This window comes from Bos javanicus, chromosome 13 (assembly GCF_032452875.1).
Source record: "Bos javanicus breed banteng chromosome 13, ARS-OSU_banteng_1.0, whole genome shotgun sequence".
Taxonomy (NCBI): domain Eukaryota; kingdom Metazoa; phylum Chordata; class Mammalia; order Artiodactyla; family Bovidae; genus Bos; species Bos javanicus.
This window is the reverse complement of record NC_083880.1, coordinates 77521325-77541408: the sequence shown is the minus strand read 5'-3', so window position 1 is coordinate 77541408 and position 20084 is coordinate 77521325. Positions and strand designations below refer to the sequence as shown.

Below are 20084 nucleotides of genomic sequence, written 5' to 3'. Positions count from 1 at the left end.
AGGATATCTAATATATATATATATATATATGTATGTACATATAGCTAATTCACTTTGCTTATCATCCAGAAACTAACACAACATTTTAAAGCAACTATACTCCAATAAAAAATTTTTAATAAAAAAAATGGAAAAAAACAGACCTAAAATCCATTTTGATTGAAGCCAAACTTGGTTGAATCCTATTTACAATAACCTTAGATAATTTTGCTTCATTATTCGATATATTATGTTTGCATTGGGGATTCTGAAAATAAATTACTTGCTCAAGAAAAATAAAAGTTCCACTGAGAACTTACCATGGACCTCAAAGACACCACTCTGTGCTGCTCATATTTCAGCCAGGAGTGGGGGTGGGGGAGACATCAAGAAAACATGCAGGGTGATTTTAGGTGCTGACATGAAGGATATAAAACAAGGTCATGACTAGATAGGTCCTGGGGGTCTACTCTACTCTGGCCAGGATGGCCTCGCTGGGGAAGAGATGACTGAGCTGAACCCTGGATGATAAGAAGGAGCTAGATTTGGGGACTTGGGGAGGGTATGGGGATAGAATATTCCAGGAAGGGGGAACAGCATGTGCAAAGGCCCTGGGGTTGGCTCATGCCAAGTGTTTGAGCAGCAATGAGGAGTTGAGTGCGGCCAAAGCAGAATGGGGGCTCGGGGGTGGGCTGTGGGACTGAGGGCAGAGATCATGGAGGGCCCTTGGGTCCTACTCAGTAAAGACTCGAGACTTTTTTCTGGGTGAAACGGAAGCCCTGGCAGGGTTCTGAGCAGAGGAGGGACAGGCTCTGAGAAGCGGGGACATGGTGAGCAGACAGTGGTGGCCATGGAGACAAGGAGGCACTAGATAGACTCTGGGAACAAAGGGGAGGCCCCGCCAGTGGAGCTGGTGACGGCCCGCACGCTGCAGGCAGCGAGAGCAAGTCGAGTGAGGGCACTGCATCTCCAGGCCTGGCCCCAGCCCTTGCCCCAGCCCAGAGCCCCTCCTTCTCTCGGCCCCACCTCAGCAGTGACAGGCGGTTGCACAGGCTGACGTTTCTGGGTAATTCCTCTCCCATCGACTTATGACTTATTTTTAGTTTTCTCTCAGAACGGTAAAATGTCCTTGCAGGCAGAGGCTGGCAAGGGATGGGGTGGGTTTAGTCAGCATCTGGGGCCCCATCAGTGTCTAATAACATATTTATGGGCAGTGACTTGGAGCTCCAAACTGTCCCCAGAATCCCTTATGGAAATGGCCTCTGTCAGCGGAACTGGATGCTGGCCTGGGGGCTTGAGTGGCAGCAAGTCCGGGGAACAGCCTTTGGCAGTGCCAGGAGAACCGGGAGGGAGCTGGGGTCCGGATGTCCTCTCAGGTTGAGTTGTTGCCAGTAGAAGACCCGTCGAGATCTTGAGTCTTGAGAGCAGGGCCAAGAGGTTGAGTAGCTCAGCAGTTTGGGGCACAGGCTCTGTGACCAACCTCCCTGAACTTGGATCCTGGATCTCTGCCACTTCCTGGAAAGTCAGATCCTTAACTTCTTGGTGCCTCAGTTTAGAGTGAAAGTGAAGTCGCTCAGCCTTGTCCGACTCTTTGCGACCCCGTGGACTGTAGCCCACCAGGCTCCTCCGTCCATGGAATTTTCCAGGCAAGAGTACTGGAGTAGGTTGCCACTTCCTTCTCCAGGGGATCTTCCTGACCCAGGGATTGAACCCAGGTCTCCCGCACTGCAGGCAGACACTTTACTGTCTGAGCCACCAGGGAAGCTCGTTTTACTCCTCTGTAAAACAGAGACAGCAAGACCTTCCTTAAGGCGTTGTGGGGAGGGTGAAAGGAAGTGATCCAGGTAAAGTCCTGTAACTGTGCTTAGCTGATAACCAGAGCTTAATAACCATATTCAAGGGACTTCCCTGGTGGTCCAGTGGCTAGAACTCTGCATTCTCAGTGCTGGGGGCCCAAGTTCAATCCCTGGTCAGGAAACTTGATCCCATGTGCTGCACCTAGGAGTTCCTTACTGCAACTCAAAGATCCCACATGCCAGAACTAAATATCCTGCATGCCGGAGTGAATACCTGGTGCAGCCAAATAAATACACAGATAGATAGATAAATACAATTTTTTAAAAGTCATTTAAAAAATTCAATAAGTATTTAGTGTGCCACCCATGTGCCAGACACCATTCTAGATGTGGGAATAGAGCAGTGAGCAGAACAAAGATCCCTGCCCTTAAGGAGCTGACATTCTGGTGAGAGAAGACAATTGATAACCTTGTAAGATGTATTACAGATAATGAGTTCTATGGATAAGGCAGAGAAAGGGAGTGAAGAGGGGCTGCTTTTTTGAGTGCTCAAGGAAAGCCTCACCAGGAAGGTGGCATCTGAACAGAAACTCAAAGGCAGCGGAGACATGAGCCATGTAGATGTGTAGGATGGGGAGGGAAGACAGTGAGTGAAAGGCCCTGAGGCGGGGATGAGGGTGACAAGGCAGGGAGGTGGCAGATGCCAGACCAGGGAGGGCCATGAAGGCTACGGGGAGGACTTCCGGCTTTTCCTCTGAAATGGGAACCCTTTAAAGGCTCTGAGCAGAGGAGGGACATGGCCTGCCTTCTGCTTTAGGGGGGTTATTCTGGCTACGTTGCTGAGAACAGACTGTAGTAGGTGGGAAGTGGCAGCAGGGAGACCAGAGAGGAGGTCTACAGACACTCAGCCAACGGGAAATCACCATCGTGGAGGTGCTGCACCGTGAGCATGAAAAGCAAAAGCGGTGTTTCGGGTCAGACAGACTCGGGTGGAACCCCAGCTCTGCTCACTGACTGGCTGTGCGACCTTGAACAGGTCGCTTCAATATCACCATCTGAAAAGAGGAGGTCAGGGTAATAAGAATAATAGCTGTGCACAGAACTGGGTTTTCCCCCTTCGGTAGTTTGATTTTGAGATAATTTTAGGTTATAGGAGAGTCACAAAGATAGTACAGAGAGTTCCCAAATACCCTTCACCCAGCTGCCCCCAGTGTTAACCTCTCACAGAACCACAGCGCATTCGGGGAAACTAAGCCGTCAGCACTGCTGACTAGTCATTGAAAGTCCGTACTTCGTTCAGATCTCCCCAGTTTTTCCACTCATGTCCCTTTTCTCTTCCAGGGTCCAGTCCAGGACCAGCTTTGCACGTATTCTTTCATTCCCTTAGAAAAAAAAATTTAATCCCCCCGAAAATGAAATGTTATCTGTGATCTCCCCCACCCCTCAGTTCTGGGCTCTCTTGAGCCTCAGATGGACTTGCCCCGGGGGCGGCAGGAAAGGCCACCAGCAGCTCCTGGCAGCCACTCCTCCCGGCGGCGGAGGGCTTCTCTCTTGAATTCTAGCACAGATCCTAAGTCTGGTACCCACTGCTCCAGCCCAGGTCACCCGTCCCCTCTGAGTCCATCACTGACTGACTGACTGGACCAGGCCGGCTTCTATGACCACATTGAGGTCTGGAGGGGGTTTGTTCAGCCCCAGACAGTCCACACAGACTGCGAGTGAAGTGGAGGAAGTTCGCCGAAGGAAAATGGGCTGAGGAGCGATGCGCGCAGGCAAGGCTGCAGGCCAACCCCGCTCCTGTTGACGGACAGTGCGGTGGGGAGGCCACAAGGTGGCGCTGTGAGTTACCGCGCACTGGGTCTGGCCCCCATGGAGCGCCCCCTGGAGGTCAGCTCCCGGGTGACGTTCACAGAAAATGTAGAACAGAGCTCGGATGCTGTTCTGGATGCTGCTGGGAGGTGGACTTTGCTGTGGGCGGGAATGAGATGAGACCAGAAGTGTCCTCCTGGGTGAGCTGAGGCAAGGCCCCAGGGGAGAACACTCAACTTCCAGTGTAGTGGTCTAAAGATCTCAAGGTTGTGTGATCAGACACACAGACACACGCACACTCACACCTCTGTGCAGCTGGGTGGAAGGCAGTCTTTATCACCTCCCTAACTCTCCACAGCTTCCTCCTGAAAGCAGAGTTGACTGAGCAGCCTCCTTTCCCAGTCCTGCTTTGTAATTAATGAGCGGTGGCCCCAATCTGACCATCTGGACAAGATGAAAGGGCCTTGGCACTGAGTTAACCCAGAGCTGAATTATTTATCGCCTATATTCCACCGGCTGTTCAAGTGATTGACAGCAAGTGACCTTGCTTGTCTCAGCTGGACCTGAGGTGCTGGAGGAAACCTCAGAAAGAGTCCAGGGCCCCCATGGGTTCTCAGCCTGAGGGAAGGGCCAGTGAGAGGGAGAGACCATTTCTGAACTCAGCCTGAGGAAGGAATCCTTTATACTCCTTGTGGCCACCTCAGGAGTGAGTGTGTTTTTACTCCCATTTTACCAAGAGGGAGGTTCTGAAACCCAGAGAGGGGAGGGGCTTGTACAGTCACAGGAAGTGGGCAGCCGGGATTTGCACAATTCTGCCTGGTCTTGGTCCTGGTCCAGGGCTCTGCCAGCCCCTGTTCCAGGCTTCCTTGGAGGTCCCCAGCCCAAAGGGACACGAATAATTTATTCAACAAATATCATTGAGCCCCCACTATACGCTGGGCAGCGGGCAGGACTTGGACGTGCTTAGATTTCCTTTTCAGTTAAAGGTGGGGTGATACCCGTGCCTGCTGCACGAGGGAACTGGCACCTCTGAATTCACGAGAAATTCAAGAGAAAGAAAATCCATCCTGCCGTCACTGATGCCCCTCCCAGCTTCTGTCCCAGAGGCAACCTCAGCTGCCAGGTTCTAAAGTCTCTTTCCAGAGCTGGTCTGTGCTCTTCATTAATATATATCCCTCTTTAAATACAAGCGGTAGCACGCTGAGCCCCCATCCTGCAGCTTGCTTCGGTGCGTCTTGGCTCTTTTTGCACAGTCAGTTCCTTTTTAACCACTGCCGGTATCAGCATCCTATGGATGGATCATCGTTGATCTCACTGATCTCCTGTTGCTAGATTTGCGGTTGCTCCCAGTCTTCTGCTGTTACATCAGCACTGTGATAAATATCCTTGTGCAAATGTCCTTTTGTCCACGTGCAGTTGTGTCTGTAACAGAATTGCTGGGTAAACATGACGTTTGATGACTACTTAATATTCCATTATGAAGATTGGATAGGAGAGTCATTTATGGTAGATGAAAATCTTCCTCCGAATCAAGGTTAATTTGTATTCCAGCCATGTCTGGAGTTCATTTAAGGGTACCCCATACATATTTAGCCACATGCTGAATACCTGAGTGTTGCTCAGCCAAGGATGAAGTCTTGGAGCAAGAAGTTTTTATCCATTTTCCTAATGACCTAACTCCTGGGAAGTTTTACATAATTTTTGTTCAGGAAACAAATAGCTTTCATGATCACCATTGGTTATTACTGCTTTGCTATATCCACATACGATACTCAAATATTTGAAAGCAAACGTTCAGATATTGTACCAGTTCCCTATTGTTGCATGACAACTGACCACGAAAACTCAGTGGCATACCCTGATGAATGTTTTTTAACTCACCGGTCTGTGGGGCTGCTAGGAGTCAGCTGGTCTAGACGGGGCTCAACTGGATAGCTCAGCTCTGCTCTGTGTTTCTTGGCCTCCTCTTGGGATCAGATAGCTCGCCAGGCAAGTGGAAATGCACAGGGTCTCTTAATGCCTGTGTTCAGTTAGTTCTACCTCATTCTATTGGCCAAAACACATCACATGGCTGATGGGACTGAATCCATGGGACCAGGAAATACATCCTATCGCTTTAATGGGAGGAAGTACAGAGTCACATGGTAAGAGGCATGGATGTAAGGAAGCATGGGGAATTGGGGCTAAGGATGCATCCATCCTCAGATTTAACAATAATCTTTGTTTTTAAAATCTTTTCTTGAATTTATTACAATATTGCTTCTGTTTTATGTTTTGGTTTTTTGCTGGCAAGGCACATGCAATCTTAGCTTCCTGACCAGGGATCAAACCCATACCCCCTGCATTGGAAGGTGAAATATTAACCACTGGCCTGCCAGGGAAGTCCCAACAGAAATCTTAATTGATACATTGTGTTCTTATTACCAACATTTTCACTGATTCAGTTCCTTTCAGTTCAATCGCTCAGTCATGCCCGACTCTTTGCGACCCCAGGTTGCGCTGTCCATCACCAACTCCCGGACCTTGCTCAAACTCATGTCCATCGAGTCAGTGATGCCATCCAACCATCTCATCTTTTGTTGTCCCCTTCTCCTGCCTTCAGTCTTTCCGAGCATCAGGGTCTTTTCCAGTGAGTCCGTTCTTCATATCAGGTGGCCAAAGTGTTGGAGTTTCAGCTTCAGCATGAGTCCTTCCAATGAATATTCAGGACTGATTTCCTTTAGGATGGACTGGTTGGATCTCCTTGCAGTCCAAGGGACTCGAGTCTTCTCCAACACCATAGTTCAAAAGCATCAGTTCTTTGGTGCTTAGCTTTGTTTATAGTCCAACTCTCACATCTATACATGACTACTGGAAAAACCATAGCTTGGACTAGATGGACCTTTGTCAGCAAAGTAACGTTTCTGCTTTTTAATATGCTGTTTATGTTGGTCATAGCTTTTCTTCCAGGGAGCAAGCATCTTTTAATTTCATGGCTGCAGTCACCATCTGCAGTGATTTTGGAGCCCCCCAAAATAAGGTCTGTCACTGTTTCCATTGTTTCCTTATTTGCCATGAAGTTATAGGACTGGATGCCATGATCTTAGTTTTTTGAAAGTTGAGTTTTTAGCGACTTTTTCACTCTCTTCACTTTCATCAAGAGGTGCTTTAGTTCTTCCCTTTCTGCCATGAGGGTAGTGTAATCTGCCTATCTGAGGTTATTGATAGTTCTCCTGGCAATCTTGATTCCCCCTTGTGCTTTATCCAGTGCAAAATTTCTCACGCTGTACTCTGCATAGAAGTTAAATAAGCAGGTACAGCCTTGATGTTCTCCTTTCCCAATTTGGAACCAGTCTGTTGTTCCATGTCCGGTTCTAACTGTTGCTTCTTGACCTGCATACAGATTTCTCAGGAGGCAGGTAGGGTGGTCTGGTTAGCTACGGAGATTCACTGAAATCACTGTGAATAGTTCACTGATTAGCTGCAGAGATTACCTGTGTGACCTCAGCACAGTCATTTTGCTCAAGGTCAGGGACGCCAAGAACGGCCTTGAAGTAGGCACAGGGCTATGCCAAAACCGCAGAGCATGTTTGAGCCATGTCCTGAGCTGAAGGTATACGGGGGTAATGTGGGGCGTGGGGTGGGAACCCAGGCTTCCCAACCCCTGTACCTGGGCCAGGGCTGTGTCCATGGCACAGACCAATCAACTCTCACCCCAGCTTTGCCCTCTGGGGCTTCTTCTCATTGCAGGGGAACATGGGTCCTGCCGCCTTCTGGCTCCTGCTCTTTCTCCTCAAGAACCCCGAGGCCCTGGCCGCTGTCCGTGGAGAGCTAGAGACTGTCCTTTTGGGAGCAGAGCAGCCCATATCACAGATGACCACCCTCCCACAGAAAGTTTTGGACAGCATGCCTGTGCTGGGTGAGACACCCTCCAAGAGAGCCCTAAAGACCTGGGCGTCATGGGCATCCCCCAAGCCCTTCCTCCCCATCATGGGTTCCCATCAGTTCCTCTGACCTAAGGCCCCCGCCCTGGGCCTCCTATCTTCACACACCTGGTGTCTCCACGCCCGGGTCTTCACTACCTGAGTTTCATGGTCTAGTGGGAGGCTTTTGGTTGCAGGTGGCAGAAAACCTAACTTAAAGGGGCTGAAGCAGTAAACGGATTTCACTGGGGGCAGGTTACTAAAAAGTCTAGAGGGACTAGCTCCAGGCCCAGGTAGATCCAGGTGGTTTAACAACACCCTCAGGTCTCAGTCTGTCTCCATCCTCAGCTCCATTTTCCGCTCCAGTCTCGAGCTGGCAAGATGGCCGCCAGTGACACCGGGTTGCCTGCCCGGGGAGGGTGTGTGTCCCTGCCACGTTCCTATCCAAAGTCCTAGGAATGGCTCTCATTGGCTCTCTTCAGGTCATTTGCCCATCCGGAGCCAATCATGAGGCCTGGAGGGTTGGGCTGCTCTGATTAGCCAGTCGCAGCGCAATCCCAGGTGTTGGGAGTGGAATGCGCAGCCCAACCCCGGAGGGTGGTGGTGGGGTGGTCCCCGGAAGAAAACAGGGAACTGTTTCCGGAAGGAGGACGTCTGTTGGGCAGGCAGACATAGCCAAACCTTGCTGTCTCTCCAGCCGTCTCTGATATGTGCCTGGCTCCCACCTTCCCACGCAGCTTCTTTTAGGATCAGACCCAGAACTTCATGTCCGAGGTCTCTGTGGCAAATGTGTCTCATCACGCGGCTGGTTTGGGCCTGGCTTTGCGATGGCGGGAGAGCCATGCACCCTCTCTCAGTCTCTGCACCTGCCTCTGTCAGATGAGGGCCAGGGGGTGGCATTTCAGTGGTGGAGGGGACGCCGCTGACCGCTCCCGCCTTGAACCTGCCCCGTGCAGACAGCGTGCTGAGTGAGAGCCTCAGGCTCACCGCCGCGCCCTTCATCACCCGCGAGGTCGTGGCCGACCTGGCCTTGCCCATGGCGGATGGGCGGGAATTCAGCCTGCGACGTGGGGACCGCCTCCTCCTCTTTCCCTTCCTGAGTCCCCAGAAGGACCCGGAGATCTACACAGACCCGGAGGTAAAAGGCATACCAGGGGTCGTGGGAGGAAATGAGTGGATTCACGTTCTGCCCAGTCTCAGCGGCAGCCCGTTGGGCTCTTTATTTGCCGTGAATCCTGGCCCAGATTATTGTCACCTCTGTGTGTCTATTTCCTCACCTGTGAAATGGACCTCGTAATAGCATCTACTGCCACAGGGTTGTCAGGAAGATTACATGTGATTATGTTAGGAAAGGTCTTCACAGCGCCTGGTGCACACTAAGCACCTTGCAGGGCCAGCTGAGCAATTTTTCCTATTTTTAGCATCTTATAATGTTAGCTTCTCAACGCTTTTCCTTCTCCCTAGATTTCGAAATGTGGCAAACTTTCACGATTTGTAACAGTTTGGATGTTTACTGGGTGCCATGTTCTGTACTGTACATGCATGCATCCATCCACCATCCATTCTTCCATGTTATATCCATCCACCATCCATCCCTGCATCCATCCTTCCATGCAGCAATCATCAACTCACTCTCCCATCTGTCTGCCCACTGGTCCAGTCACCTATCCTTCCACCTACTCTGTACAAAAAGCCCCGTGCTCAAACACACTCTTCACGTTACCACTCTACAATGTAACCAGAGAAAACTGGCATTCTCTTTTGTAAAAATAATTTTAATTTCATTTGTTTTAAATTGTTTTATATTTAAGACAGGAATATATGTACATTTACAAATAAAAATCTGTCTTCATTCCCCTTCCTCTCCACCTCCTCAGGGTTCCCTAACTGTGGTTGGGAGCGTGTCCTTTAGATATTTATGTCTTTTTACAGACACACAACATGCTCACACTCATGTGAATAAATATGTGTTTACATAATCACAGAATCACACAATATTGTGACACTTATGTCAGCACACACAGACCAGGCTCAGCCGTGTCATTAGCTGCCACCATTTGCAGCCAGTCCCCATCAGCTGAGCTTTACACTGTTTCCACTGTTTCTTTCTTATAAACAAGACTGTGATAAACATCTTCAGACATTTTTCTCCATACATCCCTGTTTTGGGGATGGAGTCAGAAAGGGACCTTCTTCCTGTTTCAGGTATTTAAATACAACCGATTCCTGAACCCTGATGGATCAGAGAAGAAAGACTTTTACAAAGATGGGAAGCGACTGAAGAACTACAGCTTGCCGTGGGGAGCAGGGCATAACCAGTGCCTGGGGAAGGGTTACGCCGTCAACAGCATCAAACAGTGAGTACCGGGCACGTGGAGCCATGGGCCCCGTGCGCTTTGGCCCTTAGATAACAAACCAGGGCTATGACATCCGCCTGTCCTTCTGTTCAGCTGGGTAACCTCTGCCTCTGTTTCCGCAACTGTAAAATAGGGGTACTGATCATCTTACATCCCAAGGGTGTCAGGACAAGTAAACGGGACCTTTCTAGGTACTTCAGCCACTGCCTGGCTCATTGTAGGCTTGTAATACAAGTTATGATTGTAATTACTACTATTACGACTTTAATGTGCAGACATTATGCTAGTGAATGGGCACATTCCATTAACCTTTGGCCTCAGTTTTCACAGCAGTAGAATGGAGATCATTTATAGTTGGTTCCACTCTAAGACTTCCAGTGCAGTCTTGAAAATCCCTGTGCTGTGGGAAACCACACAATAAAAACCACAGGGCTGTGGTGGAGATAGGGCTGGGGCCCAGCACTCAGAAACCTCATCAACGACGCAAAAAGAGAACGCACCCTGGGAAATACGGTAGCACAGGTTTATTGTTGTTCAGTCGCTCAGTCGTGTGACTCTGCAACCCCGTGGACTGCAGCACGCCAGGCCTCCCTGTCCATCACCAACTCCCGGAGCTCACTCAAACTCATGTCCATCGTGTCAGGGATGCCATCCAACCATCTCATCCTCTGCCGTCCCCTTCTCCTCCCGCCTTCAATCTTTCCCAGCATCAGGGTCTTTTCCAGTGAGTCAGTTCTTCACATCAGGTGGCCAAAGTATTAGAGTTTCAGCTTCAGCATCAGTCTTCCAATGAATATTCAGGGTTGATTTTCTTTAGGATTTACTTTAGGGCCCTATCACAGGTTTACACATGTTAAATGGAATAAATAGAAACACCTAAGTGGTAGAATAAATACGATGCTTTACTTTGGCGATGACCTGACGTTTGCCATGGAAGTGGACATTGGATGGAGCTGTGAGTCACACTGAAGCCTGGGAGGGGGGTTATCTGAGGCTGGACGCCTGATGGGAAAGGTGTGATGCACCGCCCACCTGGTGTACTGAGGTAGCTGGGGGCAGAGTTTAGGAGTGTGCATTTTGTGAATGCCTGCTCAGCTGCATTCAGCTGGGTGCAGTTTTTCATTCTCTTAGTGTTTCTTGCGGATGAAGTGACCACAGGCAGACGTGAAATTGCGTTACGCTTCATTCGCACCCTGATGGATAAATCCCACTGGCACGAATTTTCGTGTTCAAAACAAGTGTTACAGTAGAACTGACTGTAGTTTCTACTCCAGAAAGTTTTTGGACAGATGAAAGAGATAATGGATACGAAATGCTTAGCAAAGTGTCTGGCACATAGAGTTCAGTAAGTTAGCTAATCTGTTACTTTTGTCTCAGTTCATCGTCATGATAACTGACTCTACAGGTCAAAGCATTCCTCACGGTCAGGCACCTGGTGAATGAAGGTGCCAGGCTCCAAGTCCGGGTGTGGGTACAGACCCCCCCCAACACACTGGTATAAACTCACCCTCTACCACTCTGCAGCTCCAGAGCTGGAAGGAACACAGCCCACCCCTTTGACCCTCTTTGACCAGGCGGGGAAACAGGCCCAGAGTGGGGAAGAAACCCGACAGGAGTCACATGCCCTTCAGAGGCAGAGCCCGAGTCTGCGCCCAGCTCCCCTGCCCGGAGCGCTGACGTCGCTCTGTCCTCATCTTCCCTCTTTTGCACTCATCTAGTCAGATGAAAGGGTCTTCCCTGCCGTGTGTTGGGCCAGCATTGGGCACCTGGTGGCAGTGGGGGCGGGGTGATGGTAGGGCCCAGAGGAGTAGAGGATCAGGCTGCCCTTACCTAACACAGGCAGTGGTAAGATCCAGCTGGTGGAACCAGTCCCACTGCGTGGGGTTGGGCTGCCACCCCTTCTACGGGCCCACCAATGGCACCCGCACACGGTCCGTGTGCGTGTCAGGACAGCATTCCAGGCGATGGCCGTGCCTGCCGTGCGTCCTGCTCTCCCAGCGTCCCCACGGCTGTCTGGAGGAGGGGTGCCCGCTTCTGATCTCACGAAGGCGGCTGTGGTTTAGCAGCAGCCCAGACTAGGGCAGACAGTCGGGGTTCCAGGAGTTTGCTGGGGCCTGGGCTGAGGATGGTGGGAAGAATCAGGAAGGGTCAGTGTCCGTATTAACCAGGAGAAGCTCAGTTTTGAGGCTGTGGCAGATGACCCCCAAGTCGACCCCCAAGCTTGTACAGGTTTGGTTCCCACTCATACAACGTCAGCTGTGGGTTTGGGGGGTGCTCTTCCCCTCCATGCAGGGACTCAGGGGCCAGGTTCTTCCCGTCTTCCAGCCCTATCATCTCAACATGAAGCCCAGGCAGCCGGGAGAGCTGGAGAGCGGGCACTGGCTCTGAAATGCTTTGGTTGGAATTGACACACATCATGCTGCCCACAGCCTGTCAGCCAGGACTTGGAAGCGTGTGGCCTTTGTGCTCTGCTTGCTCACCCTCCTTTTCCAGTTTTCCCAGAGTGAAAGCTGGGGTCAGACCAGGAGGATGACCCCTTTCCCCCTTCATGCCTCTGACACTGCCTCTCTCCAGATTCGTGTTCCTTGTGCTGACGCAGTTTGACCTGGAGCTGATCACCCCGGACGTGGACATCCCCGAGTTTGACCTCAGCAGGTACGGCTTTGGGCTGATGCAGCCGGAACACGATGTGCCTGTCCGTTACCGCATCCGGCCGTGAGCTCCACACGCCCAGCCTACCCCATCACCCAACTTCCTGTGCCTGCGTTCAGCCCAGATGCCGGGCTTTGAACATCCAACGGTTCCAGCATTGCCCCTTCCCTGCTGTTCTTCAGAAGACTGTGCCTGGGGGTGGTGGAGGGGGGCGGGGGAGGAGAGTGAAGAAAAGACACCAAAAGCTGCACAGATTATCTGCAGCAAAGTTCCAACATGAGACTCTCTGCTCCCAGCTCCTCCCACCGTTATGAAATCCGCTAAAGCTACGGGTGCACGTGCTCAGTTGCTCAGTCATGTCTGACTCTTTGTGGCCCCACGGACTGTAGTTTGCCAGGCTCCTCTGTCCACGGAAATGTTCCAGGCAAGAATACTGAAGTGGGTTGCCATTTCCTGCTCCAGGGGATCTTCCCAACCCAGGGATTGAACATGCATCTCTTGGATGGCTAGCATTGGCAGGTGGATTCTTTATACTGCGCCACCTAAAGCTGCAGCAGACAGGGCAAACTAAGAGACCTCCTCACTGCTCTGTCCCCAGCCCCCAAGGGACTGCCATCCAGTGCCCTGGGTGTGGTCCGGGTCATAACGAGTCAAAGCAGACGCTGGCCATAAAAAGGCCATTCGGGGCCTAGCAGTCCATCTGTTGATGTAAACTCTGTCCCTGAACTGTTATTAAACTACCTAAAGCCAAAGAGTCTCTTAGCATATCCGCTTTCCTGGGTGCCCCCTTCACTAGACACCTCCCCCATCTCTCCGTTTACACCGATCCTTGAGAAAACGCAGGAGGGTTTCCCGAGGCTGGGGCTTCCACCGGCTGGGCGTGGCCTCTGGACGCAGGGCTCTGAGGAGCAGGCTTCTCAGCACACGTGGGATGGGTTTTCCCAGCGCTGGGACTCAGGCAGGGAATTAGCAGGACACAGCCCAGACTGAGTGGCCCCTGTGAAAGCAAGCAGCCAGGACTCCTGGGGCTGGTGGAGCCAAACAAGAGGAGACCTTGGTTTCCTCCATTCTAGCTCAGGAGCTCCAGCTCTGGGCCCCATCCAGATTGCAGGCCTGTTTCGTTTGGCCCACATTTATAGAAAATACGGTAGTGTTACCTTGTCATCTTTGGAAGAGTTGATTGAAAATGTCCAACTTCTCTTGAAGGCTTGAAAGATCTGTCCACACTGGGCCCGTGGGCCTGAGGGCCACCGTTAGCCAGAGCCGAGTAGCAGCTGCCTCCCTTATCCGGAGCCCATGTGCTCTGGTTTTCTATTTCTGCATTTCTACTCTCTGCTTTTCCGTCCACAGTACCTCCTGTCCCCCAAAGGCACCGGTTTGAGAACCCTGTCCCTACTCTTGGAGGTGGTATTGTAGGAGGTGGTAGGGTCCTGCCGATGGATTGTTTCTCAGACCAACGGCCCTTCCTATCCTGGGTGCACCACCCTTTGATCAAACAGATCAGTGATGACAACTTGCCTTTGCATTTAGGGGGAAAAAAAAGATCGAAGAGAAAAATTACCTGGAAGCCGTTATTAAGATGATAAGTATTCTTGTTAATATTCAGTTCAGTTCAGTCACTCAGTGGTGTCCGACTCTGCAACCCCATGAATCACAGCACACCGGGCCTCCCTGTCCATCACCAACTCCCGGAGTTCACTTAAACTCAAGTCCATCGAGTCAGTGATGCCATCCAGCCATTTCATCCTCTGTCATCCCCTTCTCCTCTTGCCCCCAATCCCTCCCAGCATCAGAGTCTTCCAATGAGTCAACTCTTCGCATGAGGTGGCCTAAGTACTGGAGTTTCAGCTTTAGCATCATTCCTTCCAAAGAAATCCCAAGGCTGATCTCCTTCAGAATGGACTGGTTGGATCTCCTTGCAGTCCAAGGGACTCTCAAGAGTCTTCTCCAACACCACAGTTCAAAAGCATCAATTCTTCGGCGCTCAGCTTTCTTCACAGTCCAACTCTCACATCCATACATGACTACTGGAAAAACAGCCTTGACTAGACGGACCTTAGTTGGCAAAGTAATGCCTCTGCTTTTGAATATGCTATCTAGGCAAGGTCCCGCTTATTGAAGACCCTCTAAATGCCTGTGACAGGACCAGCTTCTATTTTGACGGCATCTCAGCGAAGAGAGGATGGTTACACGCTTTTTATAGATGAGGAAATGGGCTTCAGAGAGGTGAAGTGACTTGCACAGCTTACAAGCTGATAGAATTTCACAAACAGATTTACTCTCCCAGCAGCGAATGCTAGATGGGCAGCTCTGTGCTCCTTGAGCTCAGAGGGGTGGTGGAGGGGCAGTTCTGTTTGGCATCAGACAGAGCCAGAGGCACCCATGGGCGGATGCGTCTCATGAGATGCAGGCACACACACACACACACACACAACTAGGTTTCTGTAGCTTTAGCTGGAGGGATAAGAAGACCTGAGATCTCTGAATGTTCTGGGGTCTAGTCTTTTCTCAGAGAGGCACCAGGGCTTGGGGGCTTCCCTGGCCCCCAGCCTCCAGGCAGCCCCAGGATTCCCAGACAGTCTTTGTGATTGGCAGGAGGCAGGATATCCCTAGGGAAACCCATCTTCACGCCTGGGTGACCCCTGCTGCCGCCTGCTTCTTAACTCTGCAGGAAATCGGAGCTGGCAGCCTCCTGTGGGAGGAGGAGCCGGTTTCCATGGCAACCCTCAGCTGCCTTATCCTGACTTGGAAGGGAAGGAAGGAGGCCGGCAGAAATAGCTCCGGGAAGATCTCTGGCGCGTGGCTTCTACCCTGATGCGCTCGGGAAAAGCCCTCTGATTATAACCTTCCACATTAGGGCTGCTTTGTCACTGAGACTAGATTCTCACCCATGTTCAAAAAAGATCCTGTTCTCTTTAAAGGGGACACCTCCTTGGAGCCACAATCATTAGGAAGAGACAATTCTCCCACCAGGCAGCCCCAGCTGGTATTGGAGATCAAGTACAGCTTGGGAGAAAGTGCTTTGAACCCACCTTTGTTTTCATCTTTTTTCTTTTTTTCCTTTCTTCTTCTAGAAATACCAAGGTCGGAAATACCCTAATGGAGTTGACCTAATGGAGTATTTCTGTACCACATCATGATTTTTATTTTTTGCTGTATTTTGTATTGTTGTTTACCAGTTTATTTCCTTTAAATGGTCTCATTTTTTAAAACTTAAATTTGTTTAAAAAGGGAGCTTCTTTTCCACTGCCGGTAACTGACAACATGTATCACTTGCTGCCAAGAATAGAAAGTGACTGTGAAAGATAAATCTGCTGGGGAGGGGTCCCCTGTGCTGGTGTCACCAAGGCTTAGAGCCCGAGCTCTGTCTCTTCTGAGTTACAAAGGGAACAGACAGGTGTTTGAGTGGCATTAGGGCCATGCCAGCAGCACCCTGAGACTTGGTCCTCGACAGTTACAGGGTGAAGGGGACGGGAAGAGGAGTACGTGCCCACCCCACAGGGGCACATCACGCCCAGTGCGAGGGCCACCCTGGGTCATCTCCCACCGGTGCTTCCCGCCCACAGTGAGCGGGGGACATCCCACCTGCCCATTCTCCAGATGGAGAAACCGGCCCTGAGAGTTGAATCTTCTGGCCCAATGACATTAATCTGGATGTTTTTTGTTGTTGTTTTTAAAGACGGTGTTCTGTGAGTAGCAGTGATTGTTCCGCCTTGCTGTTTTAATAAAGAATTCTATTTTTATATGATATTGTCAAACGGAAATGTGCTGAAATACATCAAATCATCCTTGTTTGTGGACTGCCTCCGTTGAGACTCGACTATGTCCAGAGAGGCGAGCTTAGCGCCTGGGAAGGGAATGGATCACCGGAGTGCCTGGCTCTGGGAATCGGCCTTTCATGGACAGAATCAAGTCACACCCCCCAGCCTCCCACCAAGTGACATGACCGTCTCCATTTTAGAGGAGGAAATTGAGGGTCAGAGAGTGAAGTGGCTGGCCAGGATCACGTGGTTAATAAGTAGTAGACCTGGGATTCAATCACAGGCTCCCTGCCTCCTGAGACCAGGCTCAGAATCTATCAACAGTCCCCCTGAGGGCAGAGGAGGGACCAGGTGTCCATAGAGGACCTTGGGGAAAAGGCTCACCACTCAAAGCAAGCAGAGAAAGTCTCTTACAAATTTGCCACATGTTCCCTATGCTTAATGTAAATACATGCATTTGTTTTAATATTTAAAAGAAGGGGAGAGAAGTTTTGTGGGTTTTTGGGGGGGCCACACCTCGAGGCATGTGGGATCTTAGTTCCCTGACCAGGCATCGAACCTATGCCCCTTGCAGTGAAATGCAGAGTCCTAACCACTGAACCACCAAGGAATTCCCAGGAAGAAATTAATTCAATTAGCTTTGGGAAAACTTGAAAAGGGAAAATTCCTTTTTTCTCTCTCAAATCTTTGAGAAAAAATGCTGTCCTGAGGCAAATGTCACATCAGTTTCCTCATCTGTGAGGGGCCACGGAGGCACATTTGGTGGGATTGGATTGGGCTGTGACAGACGTCTGGAAGTTACAAGCAGTACTTTACACCTTAAGATGTTTATATTCAACACAGCAGACACTGCTTTCTCTCCCATACAGATACAGATCAAGAGGTGGTGTGGCATCTCCACAGTCACCAGGCTCTTCCTTTTGGTCCCTCCAGCATCTGTAACCAGTGCTTTCTACCTCAGGGTCCAGGATGGCTGCTTGAGCGCCTGCCATTTTGTCCACATTCCAGCTCGCAGGAAGGAGAGAGGAGCAAAGAAGAGAAAAATCTACTTCTATCTCATTGGTCACAATTTAGTTGCATGACACTCTTTACTGCATAGGAGACTGGGAAATGTAGTCTTTCTCTCCAGGAGACCAACATGTGCCTGAGGAGGGGAACTGTCCCCCAGCTTGAGAAGTGCTGCATTATGCTCTCTCTTTTACCAGTCCTGGTCTGAGCCACATGCAGGGCCAGAGGGACAACACTTGGCTTCTCTGAGCCATTGACTTTATCAGCAGTCTGCAGCTCCAGGGTTTTGACCTTTCAGATTCTGTTCCATAAAAGTTAACAGAAAGACTCCAGAGTTTTATTTTGCCAGGTAAGAACATTAAGAAATGCATCTGTCATTTACTTCCATTATCAATCTATGAATGGACATTTGAATACCCCAACACAGAAAAGTAGCTTCCATATCAGAATTAAACAGTCACTCAAGAGTCGATATTAAATAACTCCAAAGTGGAAACAACCCTAATGTCCTCCAGCCGAGGAGTGGATAAACACAACGTGGTATGTTCATACAACGGAGCGTTAATTGTCAACGAGAAGAAATGCTGTGCTGTTCCATGGTGCAACGTAGATGAATCTCAAAGACATATACCTAGCAAGAGAAGCCAGTCACAAAAAGCTACACATCGTATGACTCCATTTATATGAAATGTCCAGAATCGGTAAGTCAATAATGGCAGAAAGTAGGTTAGTAGTTTCCAGGGGTTAAGGAGTGAAAATTATGAGGAGAATGAGAGGTTTTTTTACACCCTGATGGTAAATATCAGATCAGTTACTCCCTTGTTTAAAACCCATCAACTCCATTGCAATAAAATCCAGACACCTCCAGACAACCCTCACCTACATGGTCTTTCTCTCCTCCTCTGTTTTTTTCTGCCACTCCTTCTCAGGCCATTCTTGCCTTCCCATACTCCGCCCTAGCCACAGCTACCATCTTCTATCTCCTTCAACCCTCTAGCCTGCCCCAGGGCCTTTGCACCTGCTCTCCTTTCTACCTTTATGGCTTGATGATCACTCTGACTTAAGACTCATCAGCATCATCACTCTCTCAGGGATTTCTTGAGCTGAAGTCACTGCCTTTCCTTCCCATTATTTTTTTTGATTCCCTATGCATTTTTATTCTCCAATTTAGTTAATTTTTCATCTTCCCTGCACTTAGAGGCTGCCTATGAAGTCGTTACCACCGATTGTGTTAGCTGTTGTAAATAAATAATCATTGCTTGGACTGTCTGCATGGTGGGAGGTGGACAGGACTCTACTTCTGAGCACAAACTTCCTGGGGCTCAGCCCAAGAAGGAGGACAGGGAGCATCACCATTTTCTACACAGCACAGCAGCAGATGTTTACTAAAGGAAGGAGGGTTTTAAAGCAACAACGAACCTTTCAGCAGAAATGATACCACCATCCTGACAATCGCCCATTATGTTCTGGCAGAAGATTGTATTGATTTTTGGGCTTCCCTGATGGCTTAGATGGTAAAGTATCTGCCTGCAGTATGAGGGACCCAGGTTTGATTCCTAGGTCGGGAAGATTCCCTGGGGCAAGAACTGGCAACCCACTCCAGTATTTTTGCCTGGAGAATCCCATGGACAGAGGAGCCTGGTGGACCAGGAGCCATGCAACCATGGGGTCACAAAGAGTTGGACATGACTGAGCAACTAGATAGCATGACATGATGTGATTAAAATCAGAACATGAGGATAGACTGTCATGACATGCATGATTCTTGGATACATGCTAAGATAATCAAGAGGGAAATATTTCACAGCCCACTTTTAAAAATTAAATAGTATACAATACGATATAAGGCTCCATGCACACTCAGTCACTCAGTCATGTCCGACTCTGAGACTCCATGGACTGTATCCCACCAGGCTCCATGGAATTTTCCAGGCAAGAATACTGGAGTGAGTTGCCCTTTCCTACTCCAGGGGTTCCAATTATTCGTACTCTCACACTTCTACTTCCTTCCTTCACAGTGAGTATCGATATTTGATTATTTTTAAATGCCTCTGTTTATGTCTCCTGTTTAAATGTGAATCCAGGAGAGTGGGTTGGTTTCACCACTGCCGCATTCCCAGCATGCAACCTAAGCTCAACACCTAGTCGGTGCTTGGGGAATATGTGCTAATATGTAAGTGAACGGCCTTTTTCTCAACTTGGGAGAGTTTTTCCTTTATCTAGACAGTGAGGAGTCATAAAGTATTATGACTTTATGGGGAATGAGTTGGTCACACTTATGCCTTTAAAGGTCAACCCTTGTCACAGCAGGGAGGTTGGAGTCAAGGAAGTATAAAACTAGGGAAGGCAGATGAGAGAGGAGGCAGAGAAGATCAGGTCAGCGTGGACAAGGGCGATGGGAAAGAAGTAGAAGAGAGATCAGTCCCCAAAGGCCAGGAGGGCTGGATTTAATGAAATATTATCTTCGGAGAATCAGTTAATTAGCTCTTGATCTCTGTGGCTTTGATTTCCTCCTTTTGCTGACTCGTGCCTTTTCTATTGCGTCTTGGAGTTCCCAGGCTCTTCTGTGGGGAAGAGGTATCAGTTTACCTGTAATTGCTCTGCTGGAAGGCCATGCCTCAGTCCATCCTGTATTTCATCATTGTTTGGCCACAGACCCTGGATGGAAGTCAGTGCGTTTGGCAAAGTCCAGGCCAGCAAGGGGCTCATGGACTAGGTGAAGGTTTACCAGTCTCCCTCTGTGAGGACCCTCTGGTGGTGTCCACATTTTCTCCTAGGGCGGGAGTTCAAGAGATCAGGCCATGGCTTAGCACAGAGCAT

At 49.8% G+C, this 20084-nt stretch overlaps 1 protein-coding gene across 2 annotated transcripts in view; it reads left to right on the top strand.

The window, feature by feature from the left end:
• PTGIS (prostaglandin I2 synthase) overlaps nt 1–16243 on the top strand; it is a 54137-nt gene extending 37894 nt beyond the window's left edge. For both annotated transcript variants that reach the window (XM_061437920.1, XM_061437919.1), the window contains exons 7-10: nt 7314–7482; nt 8443–8624; nt 9692–9843; nt 12418–16243. In XM_061437920.1, the coding sequence (XP_061293904.1) occupies nt 7314–7482; nt 8443–8624; nt 9692–9843; nt 12418–12562 (648 nt within the window). In that variant the 3' untranslated portion in view covers nt 12563–16243. The remainder of the gene's footprint in view (nt 1–7313; nt 7483–8442; nt 8625–9691; nt 9844–12417) is intronic.
• The last annotated feature ends 3841 nt before the right edge of the window (nt 16244–20084 follow it).